The 13166-nt window shown below is 50.6% G+C and overlaps 6 protein-coding genes across 6 annotated transcripts; 3 read left to right on the forward strand and 3 right to left on the reverse strand.

Annotated features, from left to right (window-relative positions):
* Positions 1 to 178: 178 nt before the first annotated feature.
* Positions 179 to 2503, forward strand: M438DRAFT_281368 (phenylalanine ammonia-lyase; the record flags this gene model as incomplete). Its single annotated transcript, XM_029901233.1, has 3 exons — positions 179 to 375; positions 431 to 537; positions 594 to 2503. The coding sequence occupies 3 exons, from the start codon at positions 179 to 181 to the stop codon at positions 2501 to 2503; spliced, it is 2214 nt and encodes a 737-aa protein (XP_029756802.1).
* A 567-nt stretch (positions 2504 to 3070) lies between these two features.
* Positions 3071 to 4390, forward strand: M438DRAFT_358787 (uncharacterized protein; the record flags this gene model as incomplete). The annotated part of the gene is made up of 1 exon (XM_029907288.1): positions 3071 to 4390. The coding sequence occupies one exon, from the start codon at positions 3071 to 3073 to the stop codon at positions 4388 to 4390; it is 1320 nt and encodes a 439-aa protein (XP_029756803.1).
* An 824-nt stretch (positions 4391 to 5214) lies between these two features.
* Positions 5215 to 8081, reverse strand: M438DRAFT_110552 (uncharacterized protein). The gene is made up of 3 exons (XM_029898690.1): positions 7833 to 8081; positions 6865 to 7782; positions 5215 to 6817 (listed from the first exon to the last, which is right to left on the reverse strand). The coding sequence occupies exons 1-3, from the start codon at positions 7888 to 7890 to the stop codon at positions 5331 to 5333; spliced, it is 2463 nt and encodes an 820-aa protein (XP_029756804.1). The 5' UTR covers positions 7891 to 8081; the 3' UTR covers positions 5215 to 5330.
* Positions 8082 to 8642: 561 nt separating this feature from the next.
* M438DRAFT_348838 (uncharacterized protein) lies at positions 8643 to 10006 on the forward strand. The gene is made up of 3 exons (XM_029906245.1): positions 8643 to 8784; positions 8846 to 8940; positions 9009 to 10006. The coding sequence occupies exons 1-3, from the start codon at positions 8675 to 8677 to the stop codon at positions 9920 to 9922; spliced, it is 1119 nt and encodes a 372-aa protein (XP_029756805.1). The 5' UTR covers positions 8643 to 8674; the 3' UTR covers positions 9923 to 10006.
* Positions 10007 to 10070: 64 nt separating this feature from the next.
* M438DRAFT_368626 (DUF1749-domain-containing protein) lies at positions 10071 to 11382 on the reverse strand. Its single transcript, XM_029908056.1, has 2 exons — positions 11325 to 11382; positions 10071 to 11276 (listed from the first exon to the last, which is right to left on the reverse strand). Exon 2 carries the CDS (start codon positions 11107 to 11109, stop codon positions 10216 to 10218), a length of 894 nt encoding a protein of 297 aa, XP_029756806.1. The 5' UTR covers positions 11110 to 11276; positions 11325 to 11382; the 3' UTR covers positions 10071 to 10215.
* A 646-nt stretch (positions 11383 to 12028) lies between these two features.
* Positions 12029 to 12617, reverse strand: M438DRAFT_348840 (uncharacterized protein). The gene has a single exon (XM_029906246.1). The coding sequence runs from the start codon at positions 12599 to 12601 to the stop codon at positions 12389 to 12391; it is 213 nt and encodes a 70-aa protein (XP_029756807.1). The 5' UTR covers positions 12602 to 12617; the 3' UTR covers positions 12029 to 12388.
* Between the last annotated feature and the right edge of the window lie 549 nt (positions 12618 to 13166).

Raw genomic sequence — 13166 nt, forward strand, 5'->3', positions numbered from 1 at the left:
CACATCTCCACCGTCGACCTCAACAGAGCAAAATGTAAACTGCGCTCAACATTGAGGTAAGAGCTAACGACACGTGCAGCAAACAGCATCGCGTTTGCCAAGTCATCGTGAGTTCTTAAAAAGATTGTTCACACCCTAGACCCAAGACTAAAGATCCTTTCCATCTCCCAAAGTAAACATGGCATCGCATGTGCAGCAGACACCGCCATACACCAGAGAACCATCGCCAAAGCATGGCGTCTCGACCACTCAGTCACGACCCTTCATCAACTCTGGTCTGACTGCGTGGAACAACATTCAAGAGTTCCTCCAGGGTGATGAATGCATCATTGACGGGAGTTCACTTGACATTGCCGGAGTCGTCGCTGTAGCAAAGTGGGTCCATCTTGTGCTCATTCTGATACATCCATCCAACTAAATCATCATCCAGATATGGCACACCTGCACTCCTGTCGACCGACGATGAGACACGCAAACGTATCGATGACAGTGTTGGCATGCTCAGAACACACCTCGACTCTGGACATCTCGTCTACGGTACTTTATGCAACCGCCGGCGTCCTCCTTGAATGGATGCTAATAATGTCCATTAGGTGTCTCTACTGGGTTTGGAGGAAGTGCTGACACAAGAACTGACAACTTGGAGGACCTTCAGAGAGCATTGGTTCAACATCAAAATACCGGTGTCCTAACAAGCCATGACATTGGCCGTCCTCAGGATGCAAAATCGATGCAAGACCCTGTGCGCTCACGAGACATTGACATGGCATTCAGCACGAACTCTATGCCTACTTCTTGGGTCAGAGCTAGCATGCTAACCAGATGTAACTCCATCATTCGAGGACATTCCGGCGTGAGAATCTCTGTGGGACAGGCAATCTTGAAGCTGCTCAACAAGAACATTATCCCTGTCGTTCCTTTGAGAGGCAGTATCTCGGCTAGTGGAGACTTGAGTCCCCTCTCATATATTGCCGGAGCCATCGAAGGATCTCCCGACATTTACGTCAGACTCTCAGACGGCAAAGTGATGCTCGCATCGGAAGCACTAGAGGATGCTGGCATGGAGCCGGTTGTTCTTGGACCCAAGGAGGGTCTTGGCCTGCTGAACGGAACCGCTTTCTCTGCTGCAACGGCATCTCTTGCTTTACACCAATCTCAGGACGTCGTGCTTCTATCGCAAGTGCTTACCGCAATGGGCGTTGAGGCCTTGCAAGGGTCCGCAGAGTCGTTCTGGCCCCAGATCGCAAACATGCGTCCTCATCCTGGTCAAATTGAGAGTGCTGCCAATATCTTCTCATTCCTCCAAGGGTCGCAACTGGCAAAGTGTGTGGGTTCACCCAAAGATACAAAGATGACAGGATTGTACCAAGACCGGTACGCTCTGAGAACTTCGTCGCAATGGCTCGGCCCACAGATTGAAGACCTCCTTCACGCTACCTCACAGATCACAACGGAGCTCAACTCAACAACAGACAATCCCCTCATCGATGTCGAGTCAGATCATGTCCTTCATGGTGGTAACTTCCAAGCGGCCGTTGTGACATCTACTATGGACAGAGCTCGTCTCTGTTTGGAGAGATTGGGCAAGATGCTCTTCTCCCAGGCAACAGAGATCATCAATCCGATGCTTAATGGTGGACTACCAGCCAATCTGTCCGCTGACGACCCTTCATTGTCATTCACTTGCAAGGGTGTCGATATCAACATGGCTTCGTATCAATCGGAGCTTGGCTTCCTCGCCAATCCCGTAGGAAACCATGTTCAGTCTGCCGAGATGCACAATCAAGCCATCAACAGTCTGGCCTTGATCTCCTCACGATACACATTCCAAGCGCTTGACACTATATATATGCTGTCGGCCGCTCATCTGTTTGTCTTGTGTCAGGCGCTCGATCTCCGCGTCTTACAAAATGATTTCCTCGAGTCTATGGGGCCAGAGGTGAAGAAATTGGTTGAAGATTTCCTCTCGACCAACAAGCAATCCAACCAGGGGCTTCAAGACGAACTCGTCTACGCCATCTCGACGCGTGTTCACAAAGTCTGGCCTACCACAACCACGGCCGATCTTGACGGACGATGCAAGACTACTGCTGATGCCGTCACCTTGGACGTGATAAACGCCTTTGCAAAGGCATCGCCCTCCATCCCCCTCGACTCGGCCGAACTGGTTAGGCTCACGTCAAAGTTACAAACCTGCATGCAAGACTTGTACGAAGCCAAGAGACAGAATCTCTTCAAGAATCATCTCACCACCACTCCCACATACCTCGGAAATGCAGCAAAGCGCATGTATCAGTTCGTCCGTGGCGATCTGGGCGTAAAGTTGCACCGTGGTCTGGTTGAACACCCGACTCAGCCATTGCCTGAAGGTGTCGAAGTCGAAGAGCCCCGTAAGTCTATCGGTAGTCGCATTAGTGTCATTTATGAGGCTTTGAGGGATGGACGTGCAAGTGCCGTGCTCATGGCATGTGCAGAGGAAGGGTTGAGACAGAAGCAGACTTGAGCATTGGAAGCAGAGTCTATAACGAGGTTGCAGATTAGTGTGATGATAAAGACTACTTGCTACGCATTGAAGGTTTATCCAAGGATACCGACATGTCAAACTTCACCATCTGAATGTGAGTGTCAAGGAAGAGAGATCAGGGAAATGTTTGGTCGAACTATGGCCTGGGTGATGGATGTGAAGTCCGGGAAGAATGGACGGTGAACGATCTGTATGGATTGGGTAAGGTGAAGAAAGGACAACGACTCAGGAGTGGCCGCAACTTTGAAGTTGATATAGATGAACGGCACGGTTGGCAGGTCAACCAGAGTCTAGGCGTTTCGAAGCGGCGACGATGACGGGTGTAGCGAGATATTACAACAACAATCATCATGATCGACCATGTCGATTCGATGGCATCCAAGTCGACATCAGTCATGTGTTTATGCAGGACGACAATTGTGTAACGACGGGACGAGATTGAGCAAGAAAAAGAAAGCAACCCCGCCTTCGAGGTCATCCAGGCAGCTCTCTCAAGTCTCGCATTGAACCCTTGAACATCGACGCTTTCGACTGTGCATTATCGACATGACTGTATACTCGTACTCGATAGCCTCGAGCTATCCCTTTCCGGACCAACAGTCGGGAGGTTTACACAGCAATATATTCCGTCCACCTCGCACGCCAGGGATGTCGCATCTCGACACGATGGGATTCGCAGCCACGCCATCACAAGACAAACCCGCATTAACCAGGAAGCGATCACGCGCAAACTCCAACAAGGCAAACACCTCGGCTCCATTGAGCTATCCATCCAGAGATGCTTGGACCTCCCAGGCAATGAGTCCAGCACCACTGGCGAACGAACTCTACACACTGGACTACAAGTTCGACACACCAACTCTAGCCGCAGCTTCGCGACACGACGACTTTGCTGGAGAAAGAGACTTTCGCTGGAAATGGGATACTTCTGATCTATCGCCTGAGCAAGAGGTTGCACACATGCCCGGTTTGTTGTCAAGAGAGAGGAATGGAAAGGGCAGGACAGTCAGCTACACCAGCATGGCTAGCGCCAGCGATGGAGCAGAACCAAGAGGCTGGGGAGGATTTGCCATGAAGCTGGTAGGGGGTGTTGTAGGAAAAGTGTGGCACTTCTGCCGTGAAAAGGCCTTCAGTGGCTTCTACGCTGGTGGCGGACAAGGCTATGGTTTCGCACATGCCACTCAACCTCCAACCCCACTGCCTGGACAATATCCGACTAACGACTTCTTCGGCGACTTTGAACAAGACAACACTCCTGAACGTTCAAACAAGCGACAACACACAGAATCAGGCTGGGTCATGGTCGACTCCAACCCAGACGCCCCTAGACCTTCCAACCGCAAGACTTCCTCAGAGGATCTCACACATCTCGGCGCCACAAGAGCAAGTAGCCGTCGCGCTCTAAGCTCAGTCACCCGTCGCGGCCCCTCACGTCAAACCTCATACACCGGTTCTCCCCAAGCGCAATCCCGTCTCGATGTCTTCAGCCAAGCCTTCACCGACCACTCCATCTCCACCTCCACCGCCTCCACAGCATCAACCCGCTCAACCGCCCCTTTCCGTCCCGCAGTAGGCATTCACCGCTCCCCCGTAGCCTCCCCCATCCGCACAAGCTTTGGACCAGACCGTCGAGCCAGCCTCGCCAGCAGTGCGAACGGCGAAACCCTTAGCCCAGACGCCCAACGCTTCCTCCACCGCAAAGAACGACAGGAACGCGATGCAGACAAGAGTATGCGCAAAATGAGCCGTCAGATTGAAGATTTGATCCGTCAGGGGCAAGTTGCTCTTGGCACCAAGTTTGAAGTCGAGTCTGACGATACCGATTATGCTGATGACAATGATGATTGGGAAGATGCTCGTAGATGAGCTTTTTGGGATGTGTGTTTGTGTGGGCTTTTGTTTTGTTTTCTTTTTGGGATGGAGTTTTTGAGCAAGGAAGGAGGAAATTAAAATGATACCCTGGGCTTGCTACTGCTGCCCTTCCTCCTTTGATTGATATGGATGGGAGTTTGCCTTTTTGCTTTTTGCTTTTTCTTTTTTCTCTTGAAGCGGTTCCTTGAAAGTGGGACTTTTCCGCTTGTTGCTTTTTCATACATTCTGTTTTACATATTCTGGTACATGCATTTCGCTTGTTTTTTGCTGGCTTGACTCATGCTTTCCTCTGATTATTTGTTCTTGCGAGCGGTATTTTACACTAGCTTGCTAAAGAACTCGCGAATGGATCTACCGTCCGAAGACTGAGAAGCGATACCCTGTCCATGTCCTGTCCTGTCCACACAGAAGAAGAACAATTTCTCTTACAAAGAAAAGGAAGGGGCGACCTACGAATAATGCAGTCTTTGTAAGAAGGAAAGAACAGTCTGCCATATTGAAAATGCAAGGAAGTACTGATCTTCTGAAAGGACGAGCAATGACTAAGTACTAGAGTAGGGTAGGACGACTCCAAGAATGGACGCCATATGTGAAAAGAAGAGAAAAGGAAAGGGAAAAGAGGGAGGAGTTGTATTTCGACGAGAAAAGAGGCAACACACGCACGATCTTGTGGGGCAAAGAACAGGTCCATGGGGAGGAGCATAGCAGACAACAGTGCGGTGTGAAGCTTGCTATCAGGGAAAGTACAATCTCCAAAATACAAGATGAGGGTTTAGAAGGAAGTGCAGACATGACTTTGACCCGTCATATAAGTATATCCTTCAACTTCAATACTTTTTGCTAAGCTAATCCTCCAGACTGTTTCCTTAAATGCTTGTTTGCCGTTCGGTACCTGGTGCTCTCTCGTTTTATGCCTCGCACTTGTTCCTCCCTCTTAGGGATCTTCGTTGGAGGTGTTCAGGGGCTCTTTGACTGCATGGCTAGCTGCCAACAACGCAATAGTGGATGCGATGGAAGTCGGAGGATGGGGGGTATTCCACCATGGTCTGCGGATGTAGAGGAAGATCGTCGTAAAGGCATAGATGCCCAATATGATTTGTGCAATGATGAACGCAGAAGTGGAAAGGAAGATGCGGGTCTCGAAAGAGTGCTGAACGACAGGCAATAGTGGATTTGTAGGTCCAGATGGAGTGAAGAGTAGATCTTTGTTGTGCGCAAGGAAAATAGCAAGCAATTTGTTGTACATGGCGCAGAAGATGGTGACTGCTTGACTGAATGTGGGAGGTGGTAAGTTTGGATCTAGGAAGCGATTGTCGACGAAAGTCTCGGCCATAAGGCGATTCAGCCAGTCGGAGGAGGAATTGTCGTTGTGCCAAATGCCGCTTTTATCGATGATGTAATGGTGAGCTTGTAATATCAGATCGCTAGGATGAGTGGTGAAGTACTCTGGCAGCGAACCGTTGACACTTGAGAGCACTTTCGGGCGTTGCACGCGGCCGGTGCTACTGATGTTGACTTGTGCGGATCCGGTGACTAGCATTGGATTGCAAAGCATCAAGGTCTTGTTAGTGACCTCGACCTCTTGGTCTAATGCGTAGCCTCGCCACCAACCTGCTACCACATTTTGCCGGCAGAAGTCTGAGCCTTCAGCGACCGCTGCGAGTTCAAGGCTGCTGCTTCCAGACACGTTTTTAGGAGCTTCAGTGGGCGATGGTATCGAGCAGACTGCGATTGAACCATCCAGCTGAGCGATGTTGAACTCAAGCTGACGAGCTGGATTCCCGATTTCGTCTTCGAAGTCCCTCATTGTATGATTTGAGAACTCGTGGCATCCTAGACTTGCTCCAAAATAGTCTGTTGTAACGGTATAGTCGACGTTGGATTGTGTATTTTCGGTAAACGTGATCGGGAAGTAGAACCGATCAGGATCAGTCCAGGACGGAAGTCCAGACAAATCCATCGCGTTGTACAACGCAATATGGAACTCATCTTGCGTGCTTCCACTTTGCTTCGAAGACTTGCTATTTGGCGCTGTCTCGTTCAGATCTCGGAAGGGTAAAGACAACAACGGTCGGAGCATGGTCTCGATGTCTAATCTGACTGTGTGTTCGAAGAAAAGTCTCGATGAAATGACTGTCAGAACGCTGGCTAGCGTTGCCACAAATGCCAGAAGGCTCAGCATGAAGTGGCCTGCTCGAAGGGCCTCAAAGATAGCCAATTGAGGAGGAAGACTCATGTATGCCGGATTTACTGATTTCATGCTAGTTACCTTGCCCCTTCGCAACTCCGTCGAGGTTTGCAGCTCGCACAAATGCCGTGTGAGAAGGACCCAGACGGACTCAAGACAAGCCGATAGGGTCACTGGAATGCAGTTCTGGAGGATCTGTCGCATGAAGCGACTGATCGATGGCAACGGAAGCCCTGTACCATCGTCAGCTAAAGTTAGTTGGCATGGAGGCGAAACTTACCACTGCCCGCTCTCGCTTGATGGAATAGGAATCCAAGCACGGCTATGCATGCAAGCTGAATCGCTAGGAAGAGAACGCCGCTGTACCACTGAAGCTCTGGTGGATGACCTTTGTCAGACTGCAAAGTCTGTTTTGCTTTTTGTCCAGAACTGTGATTCAACGTAGGTGCAGACTGGAGCTCGAGTTTGCCATCGTTGTTCATCGAGAACACTGAGCCCATCAACGCTGTGTGTAAGTCTTCAGAGGGTCTATTGATCAAGTCATCGAAAAGAGCAAGTAGTTCGGCGTCTTCGCTCGTGGCGGACATGTGTGAAATTATGGCTGATGGGTCAGATTGGAAATTACACTTCCTCGTCACACTGAAGTGTATGACAGACATGTTGCAGAGTGCAATCAGGACTAATAAAGCTTCTACTGCATATGTGAATCCAGGCAAGAGTACGAGGACCTGTGCGTGCGTTTGGTTCTCAGTCGCGAAGATAGCGGCTTGGAGAGGTACCAGGGTCCAGGAGACGATAATGCTAGCAGACGCAGCCGAGAAGACGGACCAATGTTTCCTTCTAGCGGCCCGAAAAGGTACGAACGCTATGAAGTCAAGTGGGTACTGCAGTAGGAGAATTTCTTCTGCTGATGCACCACCAGGGCTGCAAAGCTGGAAGTAAGGCTCCATGCGTTTGGTGTCATGATCAATCCAACTCCAAAGAAAGCCGTAAATGACTGCTATAACGGTGGGGGCATAGCGATAGCCGAAGGTCACGCTCAAAGACAACTCGTCGATGCTGGGAGCGAACAGAATTCCACCCTGTGTCTGGCTCTTGTAGAGGAGCGATTGCAGAATGATGATCGTAGAAATGGTCGCTAACAACATGAATTGGAGGAACGGAAGCCTGAGGCTTATAGGCTTCCAATTGTGCACCGCTGCGTCCTTGTCAGTCATTTTGCAATCTTAGGTGACGTGTCATTCTGACGTTTGACTTCTTCTCGGGCGACCTGAGTATCATCTGGGCTTCGCTCTTGACGATTCATCCTGGAGGCATCGAAGATGTTGCTGTGCGAGCAAAGAAGGAGCTATCCTCATTTCCAGCAGAAGTGCTGTCTTTGGTACATCGCTGTATCAACGCTATGTGGGACCAAAGCAAGCAAGGAGATGTCGAACGAAGGGAGAGCCGGGAAAGAAATGTGTTTCCCGCGTGGCGGACGCAAGGAAGTTGTTGAGAGGATACGATGCAGACTCCAAGGTGGCGAGGTAGGGAGCACCCATGAGAAAATATACTGTCGGTGTGCATGATGCTTGAGATGGCAGGGAACGAAATCGGCCAACCACGGACGAAGGCTTGCAGATGTCATAGGCAATGAGCCCATTGAGCTGGACGTCGGAACGCGTTTGCGACATCACGTCCGTCTTAATTTCAAAAACAGCAGTCTTCACAGGTCGTTGATAACTTGTGGTCAGAAGGAGCACTCAGTGCATCTGCTTGTTCAAGAACAGGCATTGCAGCTCGCTTAAGATTCACTCGACTTTCAACATTACTTCGTTGAATGTTGCACTCATGTGACAACCATCGCATGAATATTGCTGTCCTCACTTAAACGAAGCAATCATTCGGCCATCTCAATGCAATGAAAGAGATGTGGAGCTTGTTGAGATGTTCAGAATCCAGATGATGTGCAAAGCTTTGACCACAGCTCGCCAAGATTTACGGCTGAGCTAAGCGAAAATCTCGCACCCCCCAACAATTGCAAAGCCTTCGCTCTTTGGATCTTCTCCCTCCGAATCGACGACAGCGACGAACAATCCACGACCGCCAAAATGACCAGCAGACCCACGGTTTCCATCATCTCCGCCGACGGCAAGGCCGGCGAGGCTAGCCACCCTCTCCCCAATGTCTTCAAGGCCCCCATCCGTCCCGACATTGTCCAGTACGATTGAACCGCCTGCGAACCACCACGACAAGGACAATTGGCTGATATGACTGCGCAGGACTGTCCACACTGGCATGGCCAAGAACAAGAGACAGCCCTACGCCGTGAGCGAGAAGGCTGGCCACCAGACCTCTGCTGAGTCCTGGGGTACCGGTACGTTGCAGACGTCGAAAATCTCGAAACGCCAAGAATATCGCGACTAACACCTCTCCTCTCTCCAGGCCGTGCTGTTGCCCGTATCCCCCGTGTCTCCGGTGGTGGTACTCACCGTGCCGGTCAGGCCGCCTTCGGTAACATGTGCCGTTCCGGTCGCATGTTCGCCCCCACCAAGGTCTGGCGCAAGTGGCAGCAGAAGATCAACCTTGGCCAGAAGCGTTTCGCTACCGCCTCTGCCATTGCTGCCTCTTCCTCCGCCGCCCTCCTGATGGCCCGTGGTCACCAGGTCGCCACCGTTCCTGAGGTTCCTCTTGTCATCAACTCGACCGCCTTCAGCAACGCCGCCATCACCAAGACCTCTGCTGCCGTCGCCCTCCTCAAGGCCGTCGGTGCCGGTGCTGACCTCGAGAAGGTCAAGGCTTCCAAGAAGCTCCGCGCCGGTAAGGGTAAGCTGAGAAACCGCCGCCACCGCCAGCGCCGTGGTCCCCTCGTTGTCTACAACCCCAGCGAGGATGGCAAGGAGCTCGTTACTGCCTTCCGCAACATCCCCGGTGTTGAGACTTGCCCCGTCTTCTCCATGAACCTCCTCCAGCTCGCCCCTGGTGGTCACCTCGGCCGTTTCATCGTCTGGACCTCTTCCGCTTTCCAGGCCCTTGACAAGATCTACGGCTCCACCACCGAGGCCTCTGCCCTCAAGAAGGACTTCCTCCTTCCCCAGAACTCTGTCGCCCAGCCCGACATTGTCAAGCTCATCAACTCCACTGAGGTTCAGTCTGTCCTCCGCCCCGCCAAGGGTGGTGCCATCCAGAAGCGCACCAACGTCCAGAAGAAGAACCCTCTCCGCAACAAGCAGGTCCTTCTCCGCCTCAACCCCTACGCCACTGCCTTCTCCAAGGCTGGCCTTGGTCAGCAGAAGCTCCAGGACGGCAAGCCCAAGGGCCCCGCTGCCGAGTTCAAGACCCTCCTCCACGAGAACTAAGTGTTGGTTACTGGGACTGTTGGTCGGAATGTGATGAGATAAAATTTTGGCTTGGGAAGGCATTAAAAGTAGCTCTACCAGTCGTTTTTCAAAAAGAAAAGGAATTTTTCGCTCTCAATCTTGATATGTTGTGTGCACTGTGAATATGCTCGGATTTGGTCTCAATAGTATCTTGTTCTTTGACCAATTCAATTGTCAACTTCCTGTTACTACTTGATGATTCAGGCTATCATGTCGAGACGGCCTGCCTCGTTCTCGACTATCATGTCTATCATGTGTTCTATCCAACCTTCCTAGATGGCGGTCAAGAATTTACCAACCCTCTTGATAAGCTCATCGGCAACCTCTTCATCGTCACCGTTCAAGTTGTGACTAGCACCACCCAGTAACTCCTTGCTCTGCTCATCAACCTTGCCCTTGACAAACGGAATCCATTTGTTCACCAACGCCTTTCTGTCGACCTGATCAGGTACATACTCATCCTCCTCACCATAGAGGATAAGCAATGGCTTGTCCACCTTACCAAAAGTGCTCTGCAGCCTCGAGTCCGGCAAGTCAGAGCTGAAGTAATCATCTTCACCGCCCTGGCAAGCCAGAGCAACCCATCTACGCGCAGACAAAGGGTTACGACCAAACATATCAGCCGTAACGTTCAACGGCAAGATATGCTCACCCTTGGCCTCCTTGACCCAATCCTCTGCTATCTTACAAGCACCATCGTAGTCCTTCTTGTCCATATCCTTGACCATGGCTTCCCTGTCACTAACCGGCGCTTGCAAAATCACTCCATCAACTTTTGCGCGGTCTCCTCTTTTATCCTCAGAAGCAAAGTAATGCAAGCAATCTTGACATCCAGTGCTGTGGCCCATGATCACCACCTTTTGCTTTCCATTGCTCTTGAAGTAGGATACGAGACTGGAGATCTCATTGCAGTCTTGAGTGAGGGATGCGATGCCGAAACCGCTGCCGGCGCTGCTGAGGTTTGCTTGTGCGAGAGACCATGTAGGAGGGAGAGATGAGGCGAGTTTGTAGACATAATCGACGCTGTGGTATGTGTCGGTGAGGCCGCCGATCCAGAGGAGGAGGTTGGGAGACTGTGTGCTGGTGGTGGGGGTGACTTCGAAGGCGGAGACTGGAGCGACGTGGTGGAGAGTGCCGCTTGTTGAGGAGGGCCCTTGTGTTGACATGATGTGTGATATTGTAAATTGAAAAGTCTAGAGTCGTTGCTGTGGTTTGTGTGGACCGAGAGGTAGACGGTTTGCTTTGTTGAGATGTTCAAAGTTACCTAGTCTTGCTGTGGATTACGAAGCTTCGTGTCTGGAAGCTCATGAACGTCTGACGCAGCCATCTCTGTCTATCACCTCATTATAACGATCTTCCTATTTATTGAGGCTGAACCTACCCTCAAGATGTGTGAGAGACGTTGAGGCATATCAAAGGGAACTTCCACTGGGCGGTTGTAACTCAAGGCCAAGGGCTTGTGTCGCGATACCGATGACGTTGTAGCTCATCGAATCTCACGGGTAGCAACACCCTGACTTGACCTTCTGAACCCCCTCTGAACCCCCCACACCAGTAACAAAACACCATTTCCTATATCTCGAAGAACGCCTCTGCTAGAGCCTAGCGATACCAAGTATGTGCTTTAAAAGACATACAGCCTGTGTTTAGCTGGACATAACATGCTGAATGAGGTTCTCGTCTCGAGTTTCTGGTACAGATACACCTTCCCACGACTCAACCATCACGGCACGAGACCAGCACCAAACCACCCTACCAGCAGTTACGGTACATTATGGTTTGATGAACCACGTGAAGCGCTCATTCCAGATCTCGATGTAGTGAACACGAACAACTACAGAAGGTCCTCTCGAGCAGGAAACCCCATCGACACGCGGCCTAGTCAAGTCTGTTTGATGCTGGAAAATTACAAGCCATCACCATGACTCCATGAGGCTGTTGATATGTCTTACATTCCGGAAGAATTACAAAGACTGTTTACACGCACTTGGACAGACTCTTCAATATCGAGGCAAGACTGTTCGCCCTGTTCTCTTGCGCATTCTGTGTGTCCTCCACGCGCAGAAGGACTAACGTTAGCCACCGCCGAACCTTCCTATCGGTTTATCTCCGAGATACCCCATGAACATGATCTTGTTCAGGGAGTAGCAGTCCTACTCATACGAGTGAGTTGAAGTCCAGCCACAAGGCGGTAAACTCAATCTCACCCCACGAACTCTGCCGCAAAGGGGCTGTCTGAGTGGGGAATTCGACTGATGATTCAGTTCCCGTCTGATAATATGGCTGCAAGATGATGTCTGTGATCTAATAAGTCTATGCTCGGTGCTTCCGTCAGACTCTCATCGCCGGCTATCTTACAGTGAGAGCTGCCAATAGCAATGTTGGAAACATACGGAAAGTTGGTGACATAACTATCTTCACTGAGAAATCGATAATGAAAAGCGTCTACCTCCTAAGGCGCGTTTCACTCGTAGCGTGCGGTAGGCTACATTGTCCTCTGTTTGCACGCTTATAATTCCGTTCACACGCGCTCATTCTTACAACTTCTACGGAACCCTCTCGAATTTCCTCTAGGTAGACGTTCGAGCACGAAATTTCCGTCGCTCTTACTCGATTTCTCTTACCTTTACATATGAGCGCTCGCCTATAATAACACATTTTCCGCCGTCTCTTCTTAGCTTCCTCTACCTCCCTTCTCCTCTACCCTCCGACCTTCTACTCCTCTCCTCTACTTCTTATATTGTAAGAGTATAAAGGTATGTAGCAACGTATAAAGTCCCGCTAGTGATATAGTCACTAATAGTAAAGACTAATCGATGCCCCGAGTATCGGTGTCTTCGAAAGTAAAGATATACTTATATGTACTAAGCCTCGCTTCGAGGCTTAGGCTTCGTCGTAGAGGTTACCCTAGCCTCTCCGGTAATAACTATCCCCTCCTCTATACGGTTATCCGTAACCGAGAGGCTAATAGTCGATATACCGTATACGGCTAGCGTATAGTACGTAATGCGTGCTTTATTTATAGTTACCTCGTATACGGCTCGTAGGGGGCTCGTATAGGGGGAGTAGCGTCTACTTTACTTACTCCTAAATCCGGTATTACGTCGCGTACGATCGGAATTCGTAAAATTATCGCGTCGGGTATACGTTAGGTATACGTCGCGTACGGGCTCGCTTCCCTAGGCTTTACCGGAGTACGCCCTAGCGTCGTAATAATAACGCT

Source organism: Aureobasidium pullulans (genome assembly GCF_000721785.1).
Source record: "Aureobasidium pullulans EXF-150 unplaced genomic scaffold scaffold_24, whole genome shotgun sequence".
NCBI lineage: Eukaryota > Fungi > Ascomycota > Dothideomycetes > Dothideales > Saccotheciaceae > Aureobasidium > Aureobasidium pullulans.